The following is a 27,034-nucleotide window of genomic DNA, read 5'->3' on the forward strand; positions in this document are numbered from 1 at the left end:
TAATAATCTGAATCACTAAAATTCACTCTCACTGACTTTGTAGATTTCGAAATGTGATTTTCATTGTGAGACTCTCAGAAAAATCCAGAGATCTCATGATAAATCTGTAAGTGTGGAAGTACTGAAAAAAAATCACACATTGTTTAAGAGCAGGACCAGCACTAAACGATTCTTTTCTAATCTCTGTGGCTGCTCTGCTTGAACAGTTTTCAATTGATTGAACAGTTTTCAATTTCGAAAGAATCTTTACATCATATTTATTGTCTTTTATATTGCAATTGAAGGTAATGTCCCAAATTCTATTGTCCTATAAACAAAAGACGTAATGAATATCGAAATGCGAATTCTCCTAAGAAATACAAATTGTGTTCCTGACCCTTAATAAAAAGTAGTTTGTTAATATCTAATTTTATAAGTAAAGTTTTTCTCAGTTTATTCATAGATTTCACATGCGTTTTCATTTTCTTCATGATATTAACGCCATCTATCTCACCTGGAGTTTTTCAAAATTAATCCTTAAATTTTTTACAAATGTCTGTTGTAAGAAAAATTGTACACAGTAACTTGGCACCGGCAGCAATTGGACCTTACAGGTATGAAATTGGTATTTTATGGTGTCTTTACTAAAAACCAACAATTTTCAATAAGAAGTAGCTGCATAATATGAACTACTGATTTCTAGTTAGAAAATAGATGTCTCACCTCCATGGGGGAAACAATCTCAAACAGTGTTTCCACTATGGGGATTTCCCCCCTAAAATGGGGATTTTTTAAGTCTTTTAGGGGCGAGAGTTTTTTTTAGGGATTTGGGGATTTTTCCTCTCCCATGGACTTTTAGGGAAATTTTTGGGGGTTTTCCTTTAATTTGTTCATCATCATCATCTTCTTGATCAGAGAAGCAGGATAATTCGATTTAGGATCTGTTTCCTTGCGAATTGAACTTGGAATCACAGAGAAGAACTTCTTCAGTTGCTTAAAAAATTTTAACACCACTCAGATTTTGAGATGTACAGGAGTTCTAAGTAAAAAACTAGCAACAAAGAACTGTTTGAAACAGTTCCATGCTGATGTGGGCTTCAAACAATAATTTCAGCTTGGACTGTTCTTGATTAATGAAATCATATGGTTTGTCATTTTTGGGTCTTTTTTTCATAAGATTATTTGGTAGACAGCATGTCATTTTTTTACAGGTCAGATAAATAAAGTTATAATATATTTTGATAGTTTTATACGGTATGTAGTTGTTCTTACTGTACTAGATTTTTTTGACAAGCATTGCATGTATGATTCTTTTTCTCCACTGTATGATGTTTACGATTTTTGTCTTGTAGCCAGCTTTATAAGTACTGACGTGAATAATAGAGGTAGGCTATAACTATTCAAACACCTCTCTTACCATTTCATTACCCTAGTTTTTAACAGACAAACAAACTGACAGCCATTTTTTTAAAACAATGGCACATGTAGGAATAAATGGATTGTGTGTTTTTGGCAAGCCTATGTACCCAGGGGAAAATCATGAACCTTCATACTATAACTGGTAAATTTTTTTGACCTACAAATAAAGTGAACATACCACTCGATGTCTTTTTTTATGTTCTTTACAAATATAACAATAACTTCTGTCGCAAATCCAAATTTAAGCACAATTTGAGCTCTTGAAACCAAAATATATCTAGTTTTGGGGTATAAACAAAGCTTAAAACATTGGTCTCAGCATTGAACTTCCTGCAGAAGGACTATGTGGAATCAACTAGTGCTTTAGAAATCAATGTGAACAATTGGAAGTTTTAACTTCCCCTTGAAAGCGTTTACTTGGGTCCGAATGGACAAGATTCCCTCTGTATGTCAAGGTCAGATACCGCCCTCCCCCCTGATTCAATCGAAATAGTTCTCAAAGCTGCATAGGCGTTCCATATCAAAGCAGTAGGCCAGATACAGAAAAGGTTCCATTTCAAAGATGGCATTTACAAATATGCTGAAATGGTTGACCCAGTGTCAGCTCAATCACTTCAGCCTGCCTCTCTGCTACCTTTTGTTAGAAAGTATGGACAGATCCCATGGGATGGAACCAAAACCGAGAAGGAGTGGAGGAGGCAGAGCCTCATTGATATAGAAAACGTCAAAACAATGGATGCCTTGACCTGCTGGTGTTTGGTATTGGTGAAAAAAAATGCTGCTGGAACAGAATTTGTATCCTAACTTGAAACTGGCAGTATTATTTATTTCCACTGTTCCATTTTCAAATGTCAATGTTGAGAGGTTTTTCAGTGCTGTAGAAGTAATAAAAACTGAACATCAGAATAAATTGAAAACATAAACTTTGCAGGGGATTCTAAAAACAAAATATAGAATGAAAAGGGCTCAAGAAAGTGTGGAATGTGAAGATGAATAGTTACTTCACCACATGAGAATGATGAAAGCTTCAGCCACCATACAAAAAATGTTGAAGACACATCAGGGGAAGATAAGGCCTAATTACATTTTACAAGTTACAATTGAACAGTATTAAACATCTTGTACTGTAATCTACATTACAGTATTACATTTTCTTTTATATTTGCTTAATATTATTTGAAGTATATTTGAAGCTATTTGTATTTAGCTGATGATTAAAAAGCCCTTTAAACAGCATGACAAGACATTCTATTATGGTAGTGATAGCTACACTTCAATCTAAGAAGCCAAAATATGTTACCTTTCGATGGTATGGGTAAAATGAGATAGGGAGAAGCAGTTCAGGGAGTAATTAGAAAATGGGAGATTTTCAGGGATTTTGGAACTGAAGATAGGGATTTCTAGGGATTTTTCAGTTCTTTATTAGGGATTTAAAAAATGAGAAAGTGGAAACACTGATCTCAAAAGTGGCTGTCTGTTGAAGCGCCTTTTAAATTAGTTTATACATTTATCAGTGAATAAGAGATAGAGTTAAACTGGACTAGAGATCTGAGAAACATCAGATAGAGTTCTGATGATTGCATATTGTTTCTTTGTCATTATTAGAGAAATGCATCCATTTTTTAGCTTTCTAAAATCCCCCTCCAATGAGACTAAAAATGCATAAAGTGGGCTTTCTTACAGTTAACATTACCTGTAGATAAAAGTGTATTAGTCCTTGACCCCTGGAGGTAGCAGGGCAAGGTCTGTATTCTATATTTAATCAACAAAGAGTGATAAAACTAAAAAAAAGAAAATAATAAAAAAAAGAAACCTCAAACAGTCAAATTCAAAACAAGCAAAAATTAACATTAGTAGGGCTGACCATGGGTTGTCAGTCTAATGTGCATATAACCTGCGGATATTTATTCCTTAAAGTCTTCAATTTTTTATTTATTTAAGTAAAAAAAAGTGAAAACACTTAAAATGTATTTTGTTTTCTCATAAAGTGCAAATTTCAATTTTCAGATTTTCAGTAAACATGGCTATTTATTTGAATTCCTGTTTTTTAGCTTAATTTATTTATTGATGGTGATTTTTGGTAGCTTTATGCTTAGAAGACTACTTGAATTTTATTTCTGCCCATTCTTCATTGAGCTCTTTATTTTTCTTTGAAAAACTTGTTTTGTGGAAAACTTTTTTTTAATTAATTTCTTTTTTTTATTAGCATAGTCTTTTTCATAAAAAAATATTTAATTTTTTTTAATCTGAATTCATAGTTTGGCTTGCTATTTGTGTGCTGGGCAAAAGTTTTTCAACAATTTTTAACCCTTACACAAACAGCATTTTTAATTTAATTTTATACTGCCTGGAGTTGACCTGAAAAAAAAACAAAAAACAACTTAATGTCACTCCCAAAAGATTCTATCTATGCTCTTTGACAGCCTGGGTACACCTACACTATTTATGTATTTAAATTATAAGAGAAGTAGCAATAATCATAGCCCCCAAAACCGCAATTCAATACCCCTAGTCATTCTTGATATATTGATGGAGTGTCTCATTGGAAACCATAAACACAATGCCTTTTTATTGAGTTTTAAAGTAGTATTTAGTTTTACATCATAATGGGCCAATGGCATAATTGGGATGGTGGTTGACATGCCCAATAAGACATAGACATAGTTGCTAAAGACATAGTTACTAGACTGTTCTAGTATGCTGAACAAAATAGTTGTCTCAAAATTTTGTCTGGATGTGTTTGGGAAATGAATTGCCTTGAGAGATGGGTTATTGTCCTTCAATCTCTTTTTATTCTTAAAAAGGAAACAAGAACTTTTAATTTTGTTTTGAATTAGCTCCTTTAATTGTTTCAATGATATTTCTAGCTATTTTAGAGTGGTGTTGCCTATCATATTGCTTATATGCCCTTTTGAAAACCTGTGTACATACAGTTGTTTAGTTTAATTAGAACTCCCCCTAAAAGCTTCCAAGAAGTTTCACCTTAATACTCATAGCATCATTAGTTGCAGTAACTGTTGTGGTAGTATTAAAAGTGTACACGCAATGCCTTCTGGCTAGAACAAAATCCCCTACAAATCGCTCTTAAGGTATAACTTAGTAATATAATTTGTTTTTGAGATATTGCTTTGTTACCTTTTCAAAAGTACATGCTTATAGTTTGTTTTGATTTAGTTCAATGTCTGCCTGAATATTCCTTATATTGGATTACTGAGGACATTGTTGTATGCTTTTTAGAGTATTGGTTACAAAATGGCAGTCTTGCAATTTTGGTTGAATGTGTTTAGGAAAGAGGATGTCAGGAAGGTGGGCTGTTTTCCCTCCATCACATTTGGCTCTTAAAATGGAACTAGAGCTATACATTTCCAATTAAATAAGCCTTTTCTGAAGTTCACAAGACCACCCCATCTATAAAAGCATTACATGCCCTGAGACATAACTTACAACCCTTATCCCCAGAAATGCATCCCTCTGATAAATTTGACTCTTAAAGGGCACTCAAATTTCCAATCCAATGAGCCCCCTATGAAAGTTTATATGACCATACTTTCCATAAGAACATTATATTCCCTTGGTGAATAACTTTACAAATCTTGCCCTGAGGGCTCGGGGGGGGGGTTCTCATCCTCAAAAAAATAATTTCCAGACTTTAAAACCATGTCAAACAAAAAAGTCATCTCATAATTTTGATTTGAAGTGTTTGGGGGAATTATAGGTGTGTAGGGGGAGGGGACTGGTCTCCCTCCAATCACTTTTGACTGTTAAAGAGGGCAATAATCTTTTCAATTTCCAACTGAATGAGCCCTTTTTGTAGTTTCTACAACAACAAATGACTATCTTAAAATTTCTATCAGATGAATTTTGAGAAAATGCAACATTTGTCTGGGGGGGGGGATATCTGCCCGCTGATAACTTTGACTCTTAAAAAAAGCACTATAATTTGTTTATGCCCCAGGGCGTAACTTACAACCCTTGCCCTGAGGGCTATGGGGGGATTTTATCCCCTAAGTCATAATTTCTGGACCTTTCAACTATACTGAACAAAATGTCAATCGAAAAATTTTAATTGGATGTGTTTGGAGAAATGATTGGAATATGGGGGAGGGTTGACCTCCCATTACTTTTGACTGTTAAAATGACACTTGAACTTCTGATTACCAATCCAATAAAACCTTATATCTCCCCAGGGCATAACTTACAACCGACCCTGAGGGCTGGGGGGGGGGGAATTGTCATCCTCAAAGTTGTAATTTCCAGACATTTAAACTATGCTGAACAAAATGGTTGTCTCAAAATTTTGCTTGGATGTAATTAGGGAAAAGGATTGGCACTGGTTGCCCTCCAATCAATTTTGACTATTAAAAAGGGCACTAGCCCTCCCAATTTCTAATCGAATGACCTCTTTTTGGAGTTTCTATGACACGTCTTTCTATAAGAACTGCCCGGGTAAAAAAAAAAAATACATTATGCCAACATTGCTCTTTACTGAGGCAGCGCTATTGCACTGCCTGTTATATTTTGGTTTTTTGATTTCTATTATACAGCATTGGAAGTGCTGATTAGACCAGATAAACTCCCCCCCCTAAAATTCAGCTTATGGGCACCCATTTAAAGCAAATAATCTTGAAAATAGTTGGGGTTGGATGCACATAGCTTTGTGTCCATTTGCCAAATTGGTACCAAAATTGCAAAGAAAACAAGATCAATATGAGCTTTGAAAATGTTCATAGTTTCCAGTGCCTATTTGCATAAACAGCACCAATTTTCATTGTAATTATCAAAAAGAGCCTGAAAACCTTGGAAAGTGACATCAGAGCAAACTGACATCGTTTTTGAGGAGTTCTAGCTATTCCCAAAAATTCTTGCAAATTTGTTTTCAAGTAACATTTTACTGTTAAGGCTAAGGGAAATAATAATTAACCTGAGCTGTTTCTTTCTCTTCTGCAGTAAGATTAAAAGAACTAAGCTGAGATCAATCATGCAACTGTATTGCATTGTATCAGATTAACGACGCTTCTTGACTGCTATAGTCCCTGCGTCGGCCCTGCAGTGCATTCCTGCAGCGTGATTCGATCTCTGGGTCCCGTATTACCAAGCTAAGGTCAAATCCACTGCGCCACCACAGGACTCATGCAACTGTTATTGTCCACTATGATTATTTTTGAAAATCTCATGCAAAAGGCACTGTTTTTGTACTAGTATTATTTGCCGACTGAGTTAGTGAAATCAGAGCCAAAAAAAGTTAAGTGAGACCAGTCCTATACACCAAACTGTTATTAGTCCTGCTTTCAAGCAGGACTAATAAGAGGTTTAAGAGGTTTGAATTGTGTTTGAAGCAGGTTTGACAGAAATCGTTTTCAAGTTCTTTGTGTTCAATCCAGCACAATTTTAAGACAATTTTACAGGCTGCTATATTTAACCTTATTTCTTGTTCTTTGTTTATGTCAATGTTTAATATTCTTTGGAAATAGATAATAGGGACATATTGTTCACACCAACGAATATAACACCAACTTCCTGCTAGAAGCTGGAAAAAATATTATTTCTCTAATTTCTACAACTAAATGGCAAAATGAATCGACAACTGAAGATCTTCATTTTTTATTACTTTTTAATCATAGAAATAGTATGCAGTTGGTAGTAGCCAGTAATTAGAAACTCTAAACAACGGTACAGTAAGGTCTAATCTTCATCCCTCAACCCAAACAGTTTTGGGGCAATACCATGCCTTATTTGAACACTCTATTTTCCTATGCTGTGTTGTACAAGTACTTTTTTCCCCTTTTATTGGTTGATTAGCTTTCCCTTGTGTCTGTAAAACGTCAAGTGAAACCAGCCCATGCAAATACAATGGATTATAAAACTACTTTTAATGAGCCCAATTGAATTTAGGTTTACCAATAAAAACAATAAAGGTAATACTACGTGGAAAATTGTTAAATATAACTATAAATGGTATTTTACAAACAAGAATTAAATTTAACCATATTATATTTTCTGCATTTTGAATGAATCGGTTTTTATGGCACTTGCCCATCGACCAAGTGCCATATAGCGATCGCAATTTCTGTCCACTGGTCTGTTGGTCCTTGTTTCGCTATTTCGGGCGCTTCTAGATAAGCTAGAATGATGAAAGTTGGCAAGTGTATCAAGGACCGGGCAAGACTAAATTAGAAATAGTCGCTTCCCCAATTCGACCATCTGGGGAGGGGAGTGTGAGGAAGGTTAATTTGGAAAAATTAGAAAAAATGAGGCATTTTTAACTTACTAGCGGGTGATCAGATCTTAATGAAATTTGATATTTAGAAGGACCTCATGTCTCAGACCTCTTATTTTAAACCCTGACTGGATCAGGTGACAATGGGAGGAGTTGAAGGGGGAAACCAGAAATCTTGAAAAATGCTTAGATTGGAGGGATTGGGATTAAACTTGGTGGGAAAAATAAGCACAAGTCCTAGATACGTGATTGGCATAACCGGACCAGGTGCGCTCTCTCTTGTGGAGTTGGGGGGGGGGGGTAATTTAGAAAAAATGCGGTATTTTTAACTTACAAACGGGTGATCGGATCTTAATGAAATTTGATATTTAGAAGGATCTCGTAACTCAGCTCTTATTTTAAATCCCGAACGGATCCGGTGACATTGGTAGGAGTTGGAGGGGGAAACCGGAGATCTTGGAAAACGCTTAAAGTGGGTAGATCGGGATAAAACTTGATGGGAAGAATAAACACAAGTCCTAGATACGTTATTGACATAACCACACCGGATCCACTCTCTTTGGGGGAGTTGGAATGGGGGGATTTCCAGTGCTTTGGGGAGCTTGATGCTTCTTGATGGGCTAGGACGATGAAAATTGTTAGGCTTGCCAGAGACCTGCACAAATTGACTTGATAACAGTCGTTTCCCCGATTCGACCGTGTGGGGAGGGGAAATCGGGAAAATTGAGGTATGTTTATGTTACGAATGGGTGATCGGATCTTAATGAAACTTGATATATAGAAAGATCTCACGTCTCAGATGCTCCATTTTCAATTTGGATCGGATCTGGGGATGTTGGGGGGTGGTGGGGGGAAATGTAAATCTTGGAAAACGCTAAGAGTGGAGAGATCGGGATGGAACTTGATGGGAAGAATAAGCACAAGTTCTTAATACGTGATTGACATAACTGGACCAGATCCGATCTCTTTGGGGGAGTTGGAAGGTTTCTAGCCTTTTGGCGAGTTCATGAACAAGCACAAATTCTAGATATTTGATGGACATAAGCAGACCGGGTCCGATCTCTTTGAGGGAGTTGGAGGGGATCCTAGTGATTTGGCGAGTTCTTTGCTTCTTGATGTGCTAGGATGATGAAATCGATAACTCTAGTACCGAGTCTAATTTTAGGTTCTGATCTCGTCACAAGTGCCATATGAGCTCCTGGCTCTTGTTGTTACACTATTAGTTTGACTCTCCCGGGAGGGCGGGGGGGTTCTTTCAGAATTGTAAAGATTCGAAAATGTTTTTCTCTTCAAATATTAAATCTGTAACAATAGTGTCGAAATGGAGAAATAAAATAGTATTATTGAAGGGTCCGGGATAAAAAAAAAAAAAAATTGAATGGGTATATGATTTAATATAAGTCATATTAATGCAAGTAATTTAGATATACCCCAAAACTAAAAGTAAGCGTTTATTGGTACTTTAAAGACCTCCTTCTTTATTGGGTTGAGGTCCCAATCCTCACCCTAAACAACAAACTTCTTTAATGACTGCTTTAAGATACTGTCAGTATCTACCATTATGCCACTGCTGATATATGTAATTTGGTATTTTGTTGTTGTTTTTGCAAGAAGATATAAACAAAAACATCCTCTAAGATATTAATATTTCTGTTTCACAAATTGTTTCTCCATATTACTGTAGATATTAACTTCTGTTTTTCAACGAAGAATATCATTAAACTAATATTGTTTGTTTTATATTTAACCTTCCGTTTCAATGTTATTTACTAATTCTGGCATATGAGTAGAGTGATGCAATATCTGTATTCAGCCCTGTGTATGACTTCCAACATGCTAGAAACAGGATTCTATAGTGCCGTAAAGTCTTACCTTAACATAGTAAGTGCAGTTTATAGTAAAATAGTTAGTGCTTTTATAGTAAGTGCCGTCTTACCTTAAATACCTTTTTTTCTGTTAATTTTAGCCAAGCAGTACTTGTGGATAAAACTTTGTATGTTTCTGGACAGCTTGGAATGGACAGTGTATCTGGTAACTTAGTTGAAGGTGTTGCAGCACAAGCGAAGAAAGCATTGGAAAACATGGGACACATCCTTGAAGCAGCTGGTGCTTCTTACAAGAATGGTATGTGCTCACTAAGCATAACACAAGTGAATAACCATGGGCAAGGATACCCTTAGAGTTTTTTGCAGGATGGTGGACACGTAAAAATATTCAGGAAAAGACTGCAAATTAATTCGTATATTCGGTCTTCTATGGGGGGAGGAGATAATTCAACTTTTGACTTGGCTTTTGGGTACCCTAGGCTATGGAATTTAAAGATTAATAGCCAAAAGGAGTTTCCAAAGATGGTCAAATGAAACTTCAAATATATGCGTACTGAATACTAATCTTAGCAGTTCTGCTTCTGTTCGCTCGGCTTAAGTTCTGTTCCTAGGGTACAATTATGGGAATTTCTTACAGTGGTGCCCCTTCCTCCTCATAAACCCTTCAAACCCATGGCAAGTATATGGGGTCAAGATAAAAGACAAGGCTGTAGTGTTGATCGTAGCTAACGCTATAGCACTTACAAAGCGAATGCACATGCATGATAGGGCTGTATATAAGAATTTGCTACATAGAATTTTCTCAAATTGAGACTTAGCTTACACCATGATTTTAGCCAATGCCATTAGCTATTCCTTCAAGGAAAGATTATACAAGTAGGAAAATCAGAAGCATTTTCATTTAAATCTTATTAAAAACAAATTGCAGGCTTTATTTGATGGTATTCATGGGAGTAAAGGGAAATTATAGATACAATTCTACCCCCTCCACTAATAATGCTTCGGGACCCTTTTTCCCCAATTAAATAAGAAAGGGGTGGGTTATTTAGTCTTCTTAGAAAAAATACTTCTCCTTCTCAGTGGCCAAGTTTAAAATCATTGGTGAATTAGTCAATAACATGGGACACAAAATGCACTCCTAATCGGTCATTTTGAATTTAAGTGGCACTACCTTTATAAAATTTTATTGATTTTTCAAATCCAAGGGGAGAGGAACACAGGCAGCTCACAAGAAAAACATCCAACGATATCTTTTACAAATCATACCTATAAGACAGAACAGGATGTCCAATTTTAATGAAGCAAATAAGAATGTACCAATAGGTCGGAGAAACCCGACCGTTTTGGGACCTGGTTAGCCGTTAAAAGTTTTTAGAATTTATGTCACGTGACCAAGTAACCAAATGCTTAGACAAGCAGATATCTAATGAAGTAACATTCTTTTTATGGAGGGGAAAAATATCCTGAGAATTAATCAGTCAAATAAGTATTTGCGTGCAGTTGACCAACTTAATCTTGGATACATAACCAGATCAACAGTTCCAGATATTGGAAGGAATTTTAAAGTAAAATGCATTAAAAGACATCAAAACAACTAACAGAATTATAATACCCCACATCAGAGCTAGCATAAGGTACATAAAAGAATCAAAATAGTAAATTTAGGAAATATCTGCAGGCCTGGCACAAATATTTATAGTTGGTCATGCTCTTCCCCATTTTCACACTCACATTGACAAATTTTTGACATTTTCTAAGACAATTTTTATTATTTTCATTGTGACTCTTAGTCTTGATCTATATTAAAGGGTAATAAGGCATCGGTGCATGATTCCCAAAAAGTGACCGTATGGAAGGAATATTTTTAAAACTTGGAGGGGGTTTATTTGATTAGAAAGTGAAAGTTCCAATGCCCATTTTATGAGTCAAAACTGATTGGAGGACAAAGACATCTGATCAAAATTTTGAAACAGCCATTTAGAACAATCCAATGTTTAAATAACTGTAACTCCGCGGTAGACATAACTCCTGCAATCTCCAGGGCAAGCGCTGTAATTCGTGTAAGTTGGTGATTATTTACACTTCCTGGTTGAAGAGACAAGAAACGAGATCAGCATAGACGGCAGGGATCGTAAAGTCATCTAATGCCGTTTTTTTTGTAATAATAGGAGATCATTAATTTGCTGTCCTTCCGAACAAATGTGGATCCTTATCTGTTTAAAACAGAGATTTGTAAATAATAAATAATTTTTTTATTTATTTCATGCTGGTCCAAATTGAATCAACTTATGCATAGTTTTTTTTGTGGTTTTTATGGCACTTGGTATCTAGCAAGTGACATATAGCGATCGCAAATTCGGTCGGTCGGTCGGTCTGTCTGTCTGTCCTGGCTTTGCTACTTTAGGCACTTCCAGATAAGCTAGGACGATGAAATTTGGCAAGCATATCAGGAACCAGACCAGATTAAATCGTTTCTCCGATTCGACCATCTGGGGGGGGGGAAGTGAAGGGACGGTTAAATTGGAAAAATTAGAAAAAATGAGGTATTTTTAACTTACGAACGGGTGATCGGATCTTAATGAAATATGATGTTTGGAAGGATATCGTGTCTCAATTTTTACTTCTTGCAAGGCTGTTTTGTTTGGTGACTCTCCCTCCCTTATAAACGTTTTTCTATATCTTCACCTAATTTTCTGCTGTTTTTTTCTTCGATGTCCTTTAAGGTTCATTGATAACGAATTAGTTATTTCATTTTGTGGCGTCAACTCGTGTAAATTTAGAGGGAGGAAAAGGGGGCAAAACTTGTTTTTTTTTTCAATATCTGGGTGGGGCAAATTCGTCGTTTATTCCATTTTTTCAATGAAAATACACAAAAAAGAGTGGTTTTCAAACCTTCGGGGCTCATGTCTAAAGCCGTTCCTAGGTTTGCTGTTGGAAGGGGAAGAATTAGTTACAACGCCCCCTCCCGACCCAATATAAACAAAAAAAGCCGAATGGAAGCGAAAACTTTGGTCAAAGTGGGTAACACCCCAGCGGTGGAGCCTCCCCCCAGCTGTGGTGCGCGGGGCAGGTTACCCGGTTTTTCCCCTCCCTTTGAACACCTCTGTTCATGTCCCCTTTCCTCTGTTGACGCCGCTGATTTCATTAACTTAACGGAGCCATTTTGGGCATTATCACAGTAAGTACAAAATATTGGGAACCGTGGAGAAAATAGTTAAGATATTTGTACACTTTGAGGCCCTTACGCAAGAGGTGGGTCTTTCAGGGACCAAATTCCTCTCTTGTGTATTTACCTGACGATCACTTGACAAGAAGAGATGATTTAACCAGTTTATAGTAATAATACTTCCTGTGAAGATCAGACATCTACAAAGGAGGGGGGAAAGTGTTTGGACTCAACCTCTCGTCGTATATCTGCGGGAACCACCTCTTGATTAAATTAAATAAAAAAAACAAGTTTTCTTAACTGAAAGTAAGGAGCAAAATTAAAACTTAAAACGAACAGAAATTACTTCGTATATGAAAGGGGCTGCTTCCTCACCAACGCCCCGCTCTTGACGCTAAAGTTTGACTCTTTCTCTCAACTCTTCTTTTTAAAACAGTAAAAAACTTTAGCGTAAAGAGCGGGGCGTTGGTGAGGAAGCAGCCCCTTTCATATACGAAGTAATTTCTGTTCGTTTTAAGTTTTAATTTTGCTCCTTACTTTCAGTTAAGAAAACTTGTTTTTTTTATTTAATTTCTGAACGTTTTTCAATCAATGCATGTTTTGATTTTGGCTCTCCGCAGAGGAATAATTAAAACGAAATTTGCATATTTATTTATTTTTTTTGCTAAATGGCTTTCTCATAATTTTGATCGAATGATTTTGAGAAAAAAGAGCGGAGGAGGAAGCCTAGTTGCCCTCCAATTTTTCGGTTAATTAAGATAAATGCAACTAGAACTTTTAATTTTTTACGAATCTTCTTTTTAGTAAAAGATATACGTAACTTATAAATTAGCTTACGTAAAGAAGTTTTGTATTCTCATGTTTTTATTACATATATGAGGGAGTTCGCCCCCTCGTTAGTACCTCGCTCTTTACATTAAAGCTTAAATTTTTTCCCAATTCATTAAGAATGACCCCTGAATCACCAAAGCCGTAAAATAAATAGTTGAAATTACTAAAAATACTTTAGCGTAAAGAGCAGGGTATTAGGAGGAGGTGAGCCCCTCATATGGGTAATAATTTCTGTTCGTTTTAAGTTTTAATGCTGCTCTTTACTTCCAGCTGAAAACAACTTTTTCATATTTCTTTTTTCATTGTTTTTTTTTAATAATGCTAGTAAATCCTGCGCTCCCTTCATGGAAATTTTCTTCCACCATGACAAATTCCTCGATGGAAAGCTCCCCTTGTTCTCAACCCCTCCCCCCAACCAAAAAATCCTACTGAAAACGCCTGCACACTTCCCAATAACCATTACTATATGTAAGCACTGGTCAAAGTTTGTAACTTGTAGCCCCTCCCACGGGGACTGTGGGGGAGTAAGTCGTCCCCAAAGACACAGTTATAAGGTTTTTCGACTACGCTGAATAAAATGGCTATCTCAGAATTTTGATCCGTTGACTTTTGGAAAATAATTAGCGTGGGAGGGGGCCTAGGTGCCCTCCAATTTTTTTGGTCACTTAAAAAGGGCACTAGAACTTTTCATTTCCGTTAGAATGAGCCCTCTCGCAACATTCTAGGACAACTGAGTCGATACGATCACCCCTGGGGAAAAAAAAAAAAAAAGTGATCTGCCTTCTGGCAAAAAATACAAAATTCCACATTTTTGTAGATAGGAGCTTGAAACTTCTACAGTAGTGTTCTCTGATACGCTGAATCTGATGGTGTGATTTTCGTTAAGATTCTACGACTTTTAGGGGGTGTTTCCCCCTATTTTCTAAAATAACGCAAATTTTCTCAGGCTCGTAAATTTTGATGGTTAAGACTAAACTTGATTAAACTTATATATTTAAAATCAGCATTAAAATGCAATTCTTTTGATGTAGCTATTGGTATCAAAATTCCATTTTTTAGAGTTTTGATTACTATTGAGCCGGGTCGCTCCTTACTACAGTTCGTTACCACGAACTGTTTGATAAAGCATTTAACCACGTTACAGTAATTAGTAGTTAATAGCAATAGTCAGAACTTTATCCAGGGGGGTTACCGAGTTTGATCCCCCCCCATCCCTGAAGTTTTGATCAGACTCGTAAAAAAGTAACAAAAATGCATACAAACAAATTGTCAACAAGTTTTTAAGTTTTTTCTAATTTTTGTGGATAAATGTACCCCCTCCCCAGAACAAAAATCCTGGATACGGACTTCGCAATAACAAATCTTGACATATCATTAGGCAAGTATGCAAGACCTCTTGGGTCTCTTACCTTTTACTTAAAGAATGGTGTAAAATTTACTTGTTAAATATGAATTCCATTTTGTATGTTTTTGGTGTATTCTCAACGTATTTTCCAATATATAAAAACGGAAAGAGGATTTCAAAATGGCATTTGGTAAATAGTTAAAACCCACCAATGATAAAGTTATTTAAGAGGGAAGGGAATTTTAAAGCGCAAAATCAAATAAAAGGTAAGGGAATTTATTGATCAGCTGTTGTATCTTAACATTTTGGGAAGACCCGGGGCTTAGAGGTTCCATACCCTACTAGTATTTCTCTTACACCTAGAAAAACAAATAAAAAACTTGTAAAGTTTTGGCTTGGTCTGCCACCAATATCCAGGTTTGGTAGCCAAAGAATAAACTACTAATAACGCGAAAGCCTTTTTGGAAAGGGGGGAGGATGCTACATAGTAGCCAAATATCTGTTTGTAGCAATTTCCGTTCGTTTTATATTTCTTTTCGGTAAAATTACCTTTCTGTTAAGTCTCTTTAAGTTCGATTTCGGAAAATTATTCTGTCTATGTTCTCTAATAACAATTTAATTACAATTTTAATAACAACTCCTTACAGGACAAACGGTATTTGTCCTTTATTCACAACACACTCAAGAATTTTCATCTGCAAGATCTGACTTATCGGGTTTAGCCATCTGCATTCGGAGACAATTAGCTGAGGCTTAGTGGAAAAATTGCGTTATAGGTATATTTTAATTCCATATTTAGTACATAGAGTTGGTATTTTGGTTAGGTATTTAATATAATGCATTCTGTGTGGCCTCCTTTCCATAATTCTCTGCTGTAGTTCCCATAATTTTGTTAATAAAATGTTAGATTTTCATCATATTTTAGTATATTTCATTAGGATAAACCTAACTTTGCTTCTTGAGTGTGTTCTGAATAATGGACAAGTACCAAAAAACTACAAAAGAAAAGGATTCGATCTAAACTATTTTGATGACAACATTGTCGTACTTTAGTATCCGTACACATAAGTGAAGCTTTGAATGAGTAGGACAACATGAATTGATGAAAGATAGAAAATTATAAATCTTCTAATTAACACTGTTCTTTAAAAATAATACTAATAATTTCATTGTGGTAGCGTAGTGGAAGAAACTGAGCCTTTTCAACTGGTTTAGATGATTTGTTTGAATAAATTTTTACTATTTTTAATGATTATCATTGATAGCTCAGAGAAAGATTTTTTGCTCTTTGTTTGAAAGGGTCCTCAATAATGTAAACAAACCAACAACAATTTTGGCGTGTCATGTTTTGAATTTTTTACTTTTTCTCTTAAAGTTCCCGTGAATTGTGTAAGTTTTTTGTACCTATATCACAGAACAACGTTCTGGCTCTGTCTATAATAAAGAGCCTTAAGGTTTCAATGCATGATTTTTTCCCCAAAAGCCACTTCATATGGAAGGGGTGGTTGTATAAACTTCGGAGGGGACTCTTTCGACTTGAAATTGAAAGTTATAGCGGCCTTTTTAAGACTCAAAAGTGATCAGACGGCAAGAAGCCCCCTTTCGCGCCCTTTTATTCTCCAAAGACACCCGATCAAAATTTTGAGACAGGTATTTTGTTCAAATCTGTCCAAAAGTTAAATAACTATAACTCCGCGGTAGACATAACCCCTGCAATCTCCCGTGAAATCGATGTAAGTCATGCAAGTTACCGATAAATTTACATAATTTACTGGGAAAAGGGGAAATATTTTATCAAGAGTCTCCAAAAGTGTTAGGGTATTAAGGTGAAACTTTAAGAAAATTTTGAGAGGGATGTCAAACAGTCAAACAAATATATTGTGCATGATGGCTGTCAAATGGGCGTATAGTAATACTTAAGGGACGGTTGAGTTTGTTAGATTGGAACTTTCAGGTTATGCTGAAGTCATCAGAGGGCAATCTGCCTCTCTTGCTCTTTTAAAATGCCCCCTCTCCTATAGACGGTTCGAAATTTGGAAATGTCATTGCCGTTTTAATTGATAGCTCAACGAACGATCTTTTGCCTTTTGTTTAAAAGGGTTCTCAATAAAAAGAACAAAACAACGAGAAATATGGTGAGTCGCGTTTTCAATTTTTTTTACTTTTTCACTTAAATTTTCCGTGAACCGTATAAGTTTTATTGTACCTATATTACAGAACAACGTTCTAGCGTTGTCTATAATAAAGAACCATAAGGCTTCAATGTATGATTTTAATTTTTTCCAAGGCCACTTCATACGGAAGGGATGGTTGTATAAACTTCGGAGGGGACTCATTCGATTGAAAATTGAAGGTTCTAGTTCTCTTTTTAATAGTCAACAGATATCAGAGGGCGAGCAGCCCTACGCCTTTTCCCCCCACAGACAGCCGATCAAAATTTTGAGACAGTCATTTTGTTCCAAACACTCCAAAAGTTAAACTCAGTGCACTTATAAGTGCACTTGCTATGGGTAATCCCTTGAAAGGTCAACAATGGCCAGATTGCAGAGAAACGCCAGTTTGGATATGAAGTTTTCTTTTAGCTTGAAAATGTTCGCTCTTTCGGTACATTCTCTTTAGAACATCCGTTTTATTGCGCTTATGAATGGAAATTTAGCTGAATCTAACCTAAGTACATATAAAGTCTGTGTTCTTCTTAATTCAATTATTTATACATTATGTTTGCTGACTTCAGTGTATTTTCAGACTTCTGGCTTTAAAATTTCTCTTTTCGTTTGTCTTCCTCCTCGTGTTTCAATGTCAATATATAATACAAACATTTTCTTTTAGTTGTGAAGACTACTGTACTTCTTGCAGACATGAAAGATTTTGGGACAGTCAACGATGTGTACAGAACGTGTGAGTGCTATAGTTTTGAATTTCTTGCAGAGGCTCCTTAAGGATCTGTTAAAAGGGGGGGGGGTTAAAGCACCGGGGACATCAAAATGGAAATGTTTTTTGCCCCCGATTCCATCTCAAGTCTATTCATTCCTGAAAACGAAAATTCTCCACAATATTTATTTTGATTGCTACTCAACTACCAAGATCTTTATTTTTATGTGAAATTTTCTCTTTTATTGGCACACTGAATTGTGAAGACCGACAAGCGGACACTTTTCTGTTTGGACAAAAAGTGGAACCAAGCGACTGTGCAGCCTAATATTGGTAATTATTTCAACAATCAGCAGGGCGATACACCCATTTGCTATTGAACAATATAAGGTAGTGAGAATATGTAAAAATTATGTAAGAAAAGTGACATTTATGTAACTCGATGAAGAATGGGATTCTTTTAATATGTGAATAGTCAATTAAAGAGATAAACACAACATAATATGATAGCCTAATTGACTTTTCTAAAAATGTTCTTTTGTTGTTAAGCCAATTAACTAATAATTTAAAGTGGTTAATCTTTAGTTGTCAATACACATGAATGCATAGCTTAGATTTTCCGATATTCATTGATATACACATTTCCTTTCAATTGCTAATCTGAAACCGGAAGTTAGGGTTATAATCTTGCATCGTTTTTATCAAGTTACTATATTTTGCTGTGTTAAAATCAATTTACTTCATATTGATGGTATTTTTTGTCTTATGGTCCAGAAATCAGGAAAATTAAACTTTCTAGATCTACATTGCGATATATCTTTTCGCTCATTTTCAGCTGATTTTTCACACACATTCTTTGTTTTTAAGTTAGGTTCCTTGGTGCCCGCGAGTTTAAAACTTTTTTCCTCCGTTAAGATCTTTTTATTAAAAATTTAATTCTGGGTTTTTCATAATTTTTCAAGACGTGTTTGTGTATCTTCATATTTTAAAGGTAAAAGATGCTTCTTCGTATTAAAGATTGATCAAGATCTTATACTTTAAATCGATATTGATGACACAATTCGGCTCTTTTTGCAAACATATGACAAAAGCCTCTTTTCACTTACTAAAAAACGACAAATGAAAGGAAAGATGATATCACACTCTAAGCTTACGAATGGGGGAGGGGTGGTTGAAAGAAACTACCGGAATCTGGGCTCCATAATCATCTGTCACATCAGTTGGTGTTTTGCAATTGACAACTTCTTTTAGCAAACTGTCTCATAATATAATAGTCGTTTGTTAATAGCATGAGTACTGTAACTAAGAATGCTATTGCATTTTTTAAACGATGTTCTTTAGTCAAAGATTTTGTACTGCTTCTTTTCCATTTTGCAGTCAGAAAAAGGCTTCTTTAGTTCATTGTTGTTGTTTTTTCCAGAGGAGGAAAGAATCAAGAATTGTTCACGAGACTACCTTGAGGCTGGTGTTTAAGGCGTTTTGAAATCACTAATTGGAAAGGTGAAGCTACACTTGCTATAGAAGCATCTCAAAATTCCGCCTTTTTCACAAACTTTATCCAATTTTATTACACATTCTATCCAAGGCTTTCGTAGTTTATGCATATTTTGATAATTGCACATATTCCACTATTCAATTTTTTTGGACTAATATGGCATTTAGGCCCAATCCTAGTTATTTGAGTGATTTTAGCCAGAAATTAACAGTGAAATCTAGATTTTTTTTAACTAAGTTCTTCCTGCACTCAAGTAAAACATGTTCACCTAAAGTGTTTACTTCAAACTCTAGTATGTCTGCTGATAACACAAGATTATCCCTCGATATCGTCTGTAATCACACTTCAGTGTTAGTGAATAAGTTGAGTTAATTTACCCTTAGTCTTTAAAGAAATTTTATATATAAATCGAGACAACAACAAGCTTAGCAAGAACCGAATTTTACTTACTGAGAAAGATTGTCTGCATTAGGTAATCATTTGTTCAGATAACAACCCTTAGAAAGTCTGGTATTTAAAGGTTTTTGTGGTCAAGCAAAAGGCTGAAATTATAATACGAGCGCTCTAAAACAAAACAGCATGTACGTAAATTCTTCTGAAATGCTTTGCAGTTTACGCGAAGTTTGTATCCTAGGATTCCTGATCTTACTTCTACCAAAAATAAGTTTTACTTTGCCTCCCTCCCCCCTAAAGGGTAGATCCATTTTTGCTCTACTGATAAAAGAATATGAATTGCAGCTCTCCTTTTTTTTCAAACATAATTAAAAAAAAAAATCAAAATAACGGTTAAACTTCTAGGTTTTATTGATATCGCTGTATTCTAATTGCCAGTTTAGTTTTAATTCCATAATTTTAGAACAATGTTCACCAAAGTCGTTAATAAGGGTGTTGGAATCCTTAACTACAAATGGCTGCAATTTGAGCGTCTTTAAAACACATGTAGTGTGCCTATTGATCTAGTTCTTCCAATTTCTACCACGATTTTTGTCAAAAGATTTTGAGCTCGTGGTACTAAAAAAGCGCAAAGGACATGGTAACTTTTTGGAAGAACATAGGGACTGGCAATGCAACACGTACTTGAGAAAATTTCTGTTATTTTTGGGTTATACTAATAAGCTAATTTCTGATCGTTTTAGTTATAATTTTTTGGGGAAAACTTGTTTTGTTTAAATTGTAATCCCTTAGAATGGCGCTGTCAAAATTGTATTTTGAAGGTGTTTCTGCAGAAATTATGGAGGGAGGAATTCGGGCAATATCAGAGAGGTATCATGAGTTGCTTCGAGGATAGGCGTAGAGCAGGAGGAATTATTCATGTCTTATTCTCAGATTTCGTAGTGCCACGGCTATTTATGCGCTATAATTGGCAAATTCGTATATAAGATAAGATTTATTTCAACAAAGCGGCTATCACAAGCCCAAAAGGGCCGAATTCGCACTTTAATCATAAAATTGCAATCAATAAAAAGTCAAACGATAAAAACTCGCAAGTTAAACAGGGAGAACAAACTGTAAGAATTGCAAAATAAACACTAAAACTATAAGATAAACGTGGAGTGAGAAGGGGGGGGGGTTATCGATTTAAAATTTCAACTATGTGAGGGATGATCGTTCTTTTATATGTTTCATTATTCTTATTGGGGCAAGAAGGGGGATTTTTCTTGAAACAGAACGCGGGGGGCGAGTTCAGGGGGGGGGGGGAAATATTCATTAGGAAAAAGAGGAGTAGTACGAGGGTTATGCATGGCATTGTGGGCAAAACGCAAGGAAATTAAAGCTGATTCGAATCGGTAATGGAAAGAGAAAGGTGCTGTAGAAGCGACTGTTGGGCTTCTAGCTCTGCTATAAAAACTACTCGCGAAACATAACTGGAAATACATTATCAAAAATCTAAAGCGAAATACTATAATAACAAAGATTAAAGTAAAAATTGATTAGATTTGAAGGCGACATATTTACCTGTCACCTTTAGATATATTTATTTACCTACCCTTAGAGCCTGGAAATGTATTTCTGTATTGGCAAAACATTGTGCCAACATTCGAGAATCGGAACTAACTCCAAAATCTTATTATTGAGAACGTTGGACTTCTTATTTATACACGATTTGTTCTTTTTATTTTCCTGTTTTGCCTGCTCCTTTTTATAGTGGATGTTTAATGTCTTGAAATGAGGTGATTTATTATTTTGAAACATGGAATTTCGACTATGAAGTACTAAAAAAAAGGCCGACTGAAGGTATCTTTTTTTTATTTTCTAGTTTTTACTGAGAATTTTCCTGCAAGAGCCGCATATCAAGTCGCTGCCTTACCAAGGGTAAGTCAGACATTATTATTTTCTTACAAAGTGGTTCGTGGGCCATCTAATGAAATTGAGATATGGATAGATACAATTTCATAAAAATAAATTGAGTTGATTTGAACGGTTTATGTTTGAAGATTGACGAGAAAAGACTGCGTTCATAAATTCTTGAGGTGAACTTCAATTATTTTACAATTTCCCCTAATTTTCATAAAATTTGCCAGTTTTTTTTTTCTCTTCTTTTTTTCTTTTAGCGAAATAATCTCAATCTTACGTATAATAATTTAAATGTGTCGGTAAGAAAACTAGTTATTTGGAACGTGTATTTGACCAAAAACTGCTTGCTAAGCTGTTCTCAAATAGACGATCTACAAGACATTTTGTATCCCACTGCAAACTTATCTTCCCGATCTAAATTAGTCTGTCAATACTCCATTTGATAACAATTTGATTATTGTAAATGATCTCTGTCGTATGAAATGTCTGGTACGACCTTTAGGCGTGGGGGTGACAATATGGTCCTGCAGTCTGTTTTTACGATACGTGAGTGTTGTAAAACTCGTCGTATACAACTAAATTAAGGCGCTACATCATCGCCGATCAGATAGCGCAGTTGGCCATTTGATTCCTAAGTTTCAATTTTGATTCAAATTCCAGAATTCAAATCTTACTACATGGTCACCCAATTGGATTGTCAGGATGCACATATAAGTTCAAAATCAGAAGGAATATAAAAATAAAATCTTCTAATAACGTTTAACAATGGAAGACAAGCCACGAAAATAAGTCAAACCTTTAGAGATTTGAGTGAGCAACTTAATATAGTCAATACCGAGAGGTTGATTCATGAGGTCACTGTCTAATTTGAAAATGTTGCCGTTTTCATCAACAATCTGTGTAATCTGGAAACATTGAATAATGAAATCTGGACGTAAAAATACAAATCAAGATTGGTTATACAACGATTGGTGTGAACCGAGCGGATTATAACAGACGTTCTCTGGCCATACTTTACGTGATCTTCTGCTCTTCATTTTTCAGGCCTTTTCCCTATTCTTAAGGATGGTAACTTAAATGATACCCAGATCAGTTAGTTTGGATTCTGTAAATTTGTTCTGTCTTTTACCTTGGACAAAACTAGTTTATTGCGAGGAATACGATGGTTCTGACATAATTTAAAGGTTGAATATGACACTGGAAACTCCCCAGTTCGGCTTTTGCACGCTTATCTTACTCACCACTGCCTTTTGCGATATTTTCATTGATCGTATGTTTTTCACTTTTTTGTATTTTTCACCATTTCTTATAATTAGTATTGTGTGGGTCATAAAATAATAAACTATCGACTAGGAATTACTTAATTGTTGAAATATTTATTTTCAATACTAATCCCATAAATCTAAATATAACATCGTAAAGGAAATGCCCTACGTACAGTCTTTAATGTTTTTGTGTGTGCGTGTGTTAAAATAGCTACAATCATTCCTTATTTCTAGGGTGGATTAGTGGAAATTGAAGCAGTGGCGGTCATTGGAAACATCATCGACGAAAAGCCTGCCAGCCTTTAAAATAAAAATGTGCCAGAATAATAGTACAAACTTTTATTTAGAATATATACGCATATAATAAATCAATTCATATATTGTCGCAACGGGATCAACGTTTAACATACGCAAATCTTTAGGGTAGGAAATTCAAACAGCCACAGCAAAAAGTAGAAAGGAAACAAAACCATATCTTTACCTATTATAATGCACAATCAGGAGCTATAATCAAGAGAAATGTTTGAAGACAACATGCAGAAGGGGGGGGGGGGGCTTTTCGGAACTTGAGTATCTCTCCCAAACTGCAATTTTAGTACATACACCTGAGTTATGGAATATTGAAGTTAGACACATCAAATTTAAATGGTGGGAACTTTTTCCGAAAATATCTTGGAAATTGAGAAACTTTTTCTCTTTTATTTATTAATTTTATTCAAGCAAGGTAGACAGGGCGATATTGGGATAAATTTGTTTCAATGCGTCGTGTCCAAAGACTACTAAATTATTTGTAGGTATTATATGACCTAAAGAGACCAAATTATCCAGCTGTACAGAACAAGCCTTACATTGCCTTTTCTGGGAAATGTTTATGGTATAAGCCTGGAATTGGGGCTAGTGAGAAGTAAAACATGTTAAGAAAACAATTCTTACTTCATAATATGCAAAAATTGTAGACATTTTGAAGATGCTTCTGCTATACCTTACCCCCTCCCCTAATGTGCAAATATATAGCACAAATTAATATTTCCCATGCATTTTGCCATGCGTCACTCTTTTTCCAACCCGTGTATCCGTAAGTTGAAATAAGGCTTACGAAATCAAGAAACGGAAAACACATAGGAAATCTATAATTTGGGCTATATATTTGCACATTAGGGAAGGTTGGAGGTAAAATATAGTGGAGACGCCTTCAAAATATGTTAACTACAATTATTCTGCATATTATGAAGTAAGAATTGTGTTCTTAACATGTTTTCTTCTCGCCCCAATTCTAGACTTACACCACGTTTACAATGCAAAGAATGTTCGAGGACGGCCAGGAAGAGACAAGGATGATTTAAGCCCACCCCCTCTAGCACATGATAATATAAGCGCTATTTTCTTTAACATTCATAAAAAATGACGTTTTTATGGCACAGAAAATGTCAGCTGGGTCCCCTCTCCCCCAGGATTTTTCGGGGGCACTTGGATACGCTATTCCGTTTTGGGAATGGCTGCACATATTACAGATCAAAATTAATTATAAAATACTGAGCCGTACTGGGGGGGGGGGGCAAATTTCCAGAAACAGTGTTTCTGCTAGGAGGACAGTTTAGCGTTAGAACAACAATAGTTAAAATGACGTATCTCATAATAGACGGGTAGAAAAGTACAATTACCGAAAACGGAACAAAACAAAAGAAGGTGATCGACTTTTCAACTTTAATATCATTTATCAGCATCTTTTAGAACAAGAAAAATAGTAATGTGAAGATCCATTCATTATTTTCTAGAGGCATTAGAAAAAAAAGTTTTTAGTGAAGGGCTAAAAAAATCTTTCCCAAAATTAACATTATTAATAATCTAATTTTCTATATCCTTGGAATATCTTAACGTCACTCAGCCTTTGGGAAAACAATTCATTTATGTTTAAGCATGTTTCTTAAATTCAGATTCCAAAATTCAGACTTAATTATTTAAAAACTATAATAATGATTATACAGAAGCATGACGACTTAGAATGAAATATGGCACATAGGCATACAATTTACATTCTTTGTCAATAGAGTGTGGGCGATTCCGCAAATAACCTCCGTAATGTACTTTTATAACTTTTCCCCAGTAGAAAACAAGAAGATTATGAATGAGAATGAGCGAACATAATTCAGATGCTGTCATTTTTATAATTATTAAGTGTGGAATCCAATCGATATAAGCCAGTAGCTGCACATGCGTCCAATCTTCAACAGGGATGGGGGGTTGGTCTGGAATACTTAGGCCAACATTGGGAATGAACCCTTCACTTGCCTACAGGTAAATAAAAGACACAATATAGGTTCCAAAGATCACTTCTAATTAAAAAAAAAAACAGCTATGCACTTCCTTGAATTTCCTAAAGAGTGCACAAATTATTAAATCCTGTATTTGTTTGTACTATATAAGATTGAATTAATGTATTGCTTCCCATGACGAATCTCTACGGTATACGCTCTCTTATTTGACCTTATTTCAGTATCAGTAATGCCATATTTGTCAATTCACATTTTTCGCATTACCAGGCCATCATAAAAATCTCATTAAAAAAGAAAAAAAAGTTATTCAATGTAGATAAATGGTGGCAAAATTGATTTTCCGTAAAAGAAACTTTTTCACTTTAAATATAATCATACTACATATACAATATCAGTCATCAATCTCACGAGCGTGTAATCGAAATTACGTGAAAGGTGATAATAGTGTCCATAAGAATCAATTTGTATGGCACTTCAGAACTAGAACAAGGTCAATTTCCCGAACATCTTGTTTCCCTAAAAATTTTGCGGAGTTAAAATATGATTCTTCAGAACGAAATTAAACGAAAAAATTAAAGGAAGAGGGCGGTAGCCTATTCAAAAGACCTATAATAATTCAAATACGACTTTAGCCCAGGTGGTAAAGGTAACTCAGCTATCTTTGACTTCATCATTTTACTATACTTCTCTTCACTCAACTCAGAACAAAAGCCCACTGGTTTCATTGGTGCCTCCTCCTCCTCCTTCTTTTCAGTAGGCAGGGCTTGATGCCCACTTTTGGTGCCATTTCCGACGCTACTACTCTCGTCTGACAGATCACCAACACCGCTATCAAATTTAGATCGACCATTGTTGCCATTGGGAACAGAAACATTATCTCCAGAATCTGAAGCAACAGGCAAGTTTTCAAAGCCCTCTGAAAAAAGAAATAAATAATTAATTTTTTGCAGCAAAATGGATGACATTTGATGTTATTTGGAAACAGATACATACACAGAATTGGGAGGAAGACATACCAATCCAACTCCTCGGAGACCTTGACATTTCTACGATGTTCCATTCCCTATATAATTTGCCTAAATTTGTTGCGTTTATTATGTTTTTATTTCCAAAAATTTTCCCGTCCACGTTTTTGTATTATCGACTTGACGAAACGGCAACACTAGGAGAAAAAGATCTTCAGAATGAATGGATTTGAGGTACCTAATCCCATTAAAACTGACATAAGTTTTCTATTCCAAACAAACATTTGTAAAAAGCAGGGTTAGGTGTACTTCTCAGTACAAGCGCCGCGTGAAATTACAGCATTACGCAGATTAACATACTAAAATAGTTAACGTACGAAAATAGCAAAAATAATAAGTCTTTAGAGAAAAAAATGAGCCCTCTTATTAGCGACTCACTACAGGACTAAGCCACCGGACACAAAATAGCAGCACAAAACTGCTTGAATTTCTAGACTCTCTATTTACAATAAGAGTTGCTTAGTTAATTGATATTTGTAAATAGATCATTTTCACATATAATACCTTTAGAAGGGCGGTTAACAGGCCGCAGGTAGGCCATTTTTCTGCATTCAATTGTGTTTGAGACAACTTGGCTGTCCTCTGCCAAAACTAGCATCTGAATTTTTCAACTTTTCGAAAAAGTCACAAAATAGGAAGGTTTTCATTTTTTGGAACGAGGAAATCAAGCATAGAAGTGGACTTTTGTTGTTAAATAATAATAATAATATTATTAAATAATAATAATTTTGTTGTTAACATAGATGTTAAATGATATCATTTAACGTTTTATGTAAATATTTCATGAATTTGGGTTAGACTAAAAAACAATTAATAATAATCTGTAGAGTAAAGCTTTTATATAAAAAGCTTTTATTTAAAAAATTTAGTTTTCATTATAACGAACTTTTAAATAAATATCAAAAGAATTATCTAGAAATACTTAAAGAAATTTTCAACTAATTTCGGAGGTTCGAGAAATGTTGTCACAGCGCCATTTATTTTGAACTGTTTCTAATTGAGCGGATTTTTAAAAATTAGCCACATG

At 35.2% G+C, this 27,034-nt stretch overlaps 2 protein-coding genes across 3 annotated transcripts in view; one reads left to right on the forward strand and one right to left on the reverse strand.

Annotated features, from left to right (window-relative positions):
• The first annotated feature begins 436 nt into the window (after window positions 1–436).
• Window positions 437–23,098, forward strand: LOC136034827 (2-iminobutanoate/2-iminopropanoate deaminase-like). Its single transcript, XM_065716267.1, has 5 exons — window positions 437–593; window positions 9,582–9,739; window positions 17,613–17,681; window positions 21,407–21,462; window positions 22,944–23,098. Exons 1-5 carry the CDS (start codon window positions 532–534, stop codon window positions 23,013–23,015), a joined length of 417 nt encoding a protein of 138 aa, XP_065572339.1. The 5' UTR covers window positions 437–531; the 3' UTR covers window positions 23,016–23,098.
• Window positions 23,034–27,034, reverse strand: part of LOC136034823 (protein-L-isoaspartate O-methyltransferase domain-containing protein 1-like) — a 29,605-nt gene continuing 25,604 nt past the window's right edge. For both annotated transcript variants that reach the window (XM_065716263.1, XM_065716264.1), the window contains exon 8: window positions 23,034–25,898. In XM_065716263.1, coding sequence (XP_065572335.1) covers window positions 25,576–25,898 — 323 coding nt within the window. In that variant the 3' untranslated portion in view covers window positions 23,034–25,575. The remainder of the gene's footprint in view (window positions 25,899–27,034) is intronic.

This window comes from Artemia franciscana, chromosome 13 (assembly GCF_032884065.1).
Source record: "Artemia franciscana chromosome 13, ASM3288406v1, whole genome shotgun sequence".
NCBI lineage: Eukaryota > Metazoa > Arthropoda > Branchiopoda > Anostraca > Artemiidae > Artemia > Artemia franciscana.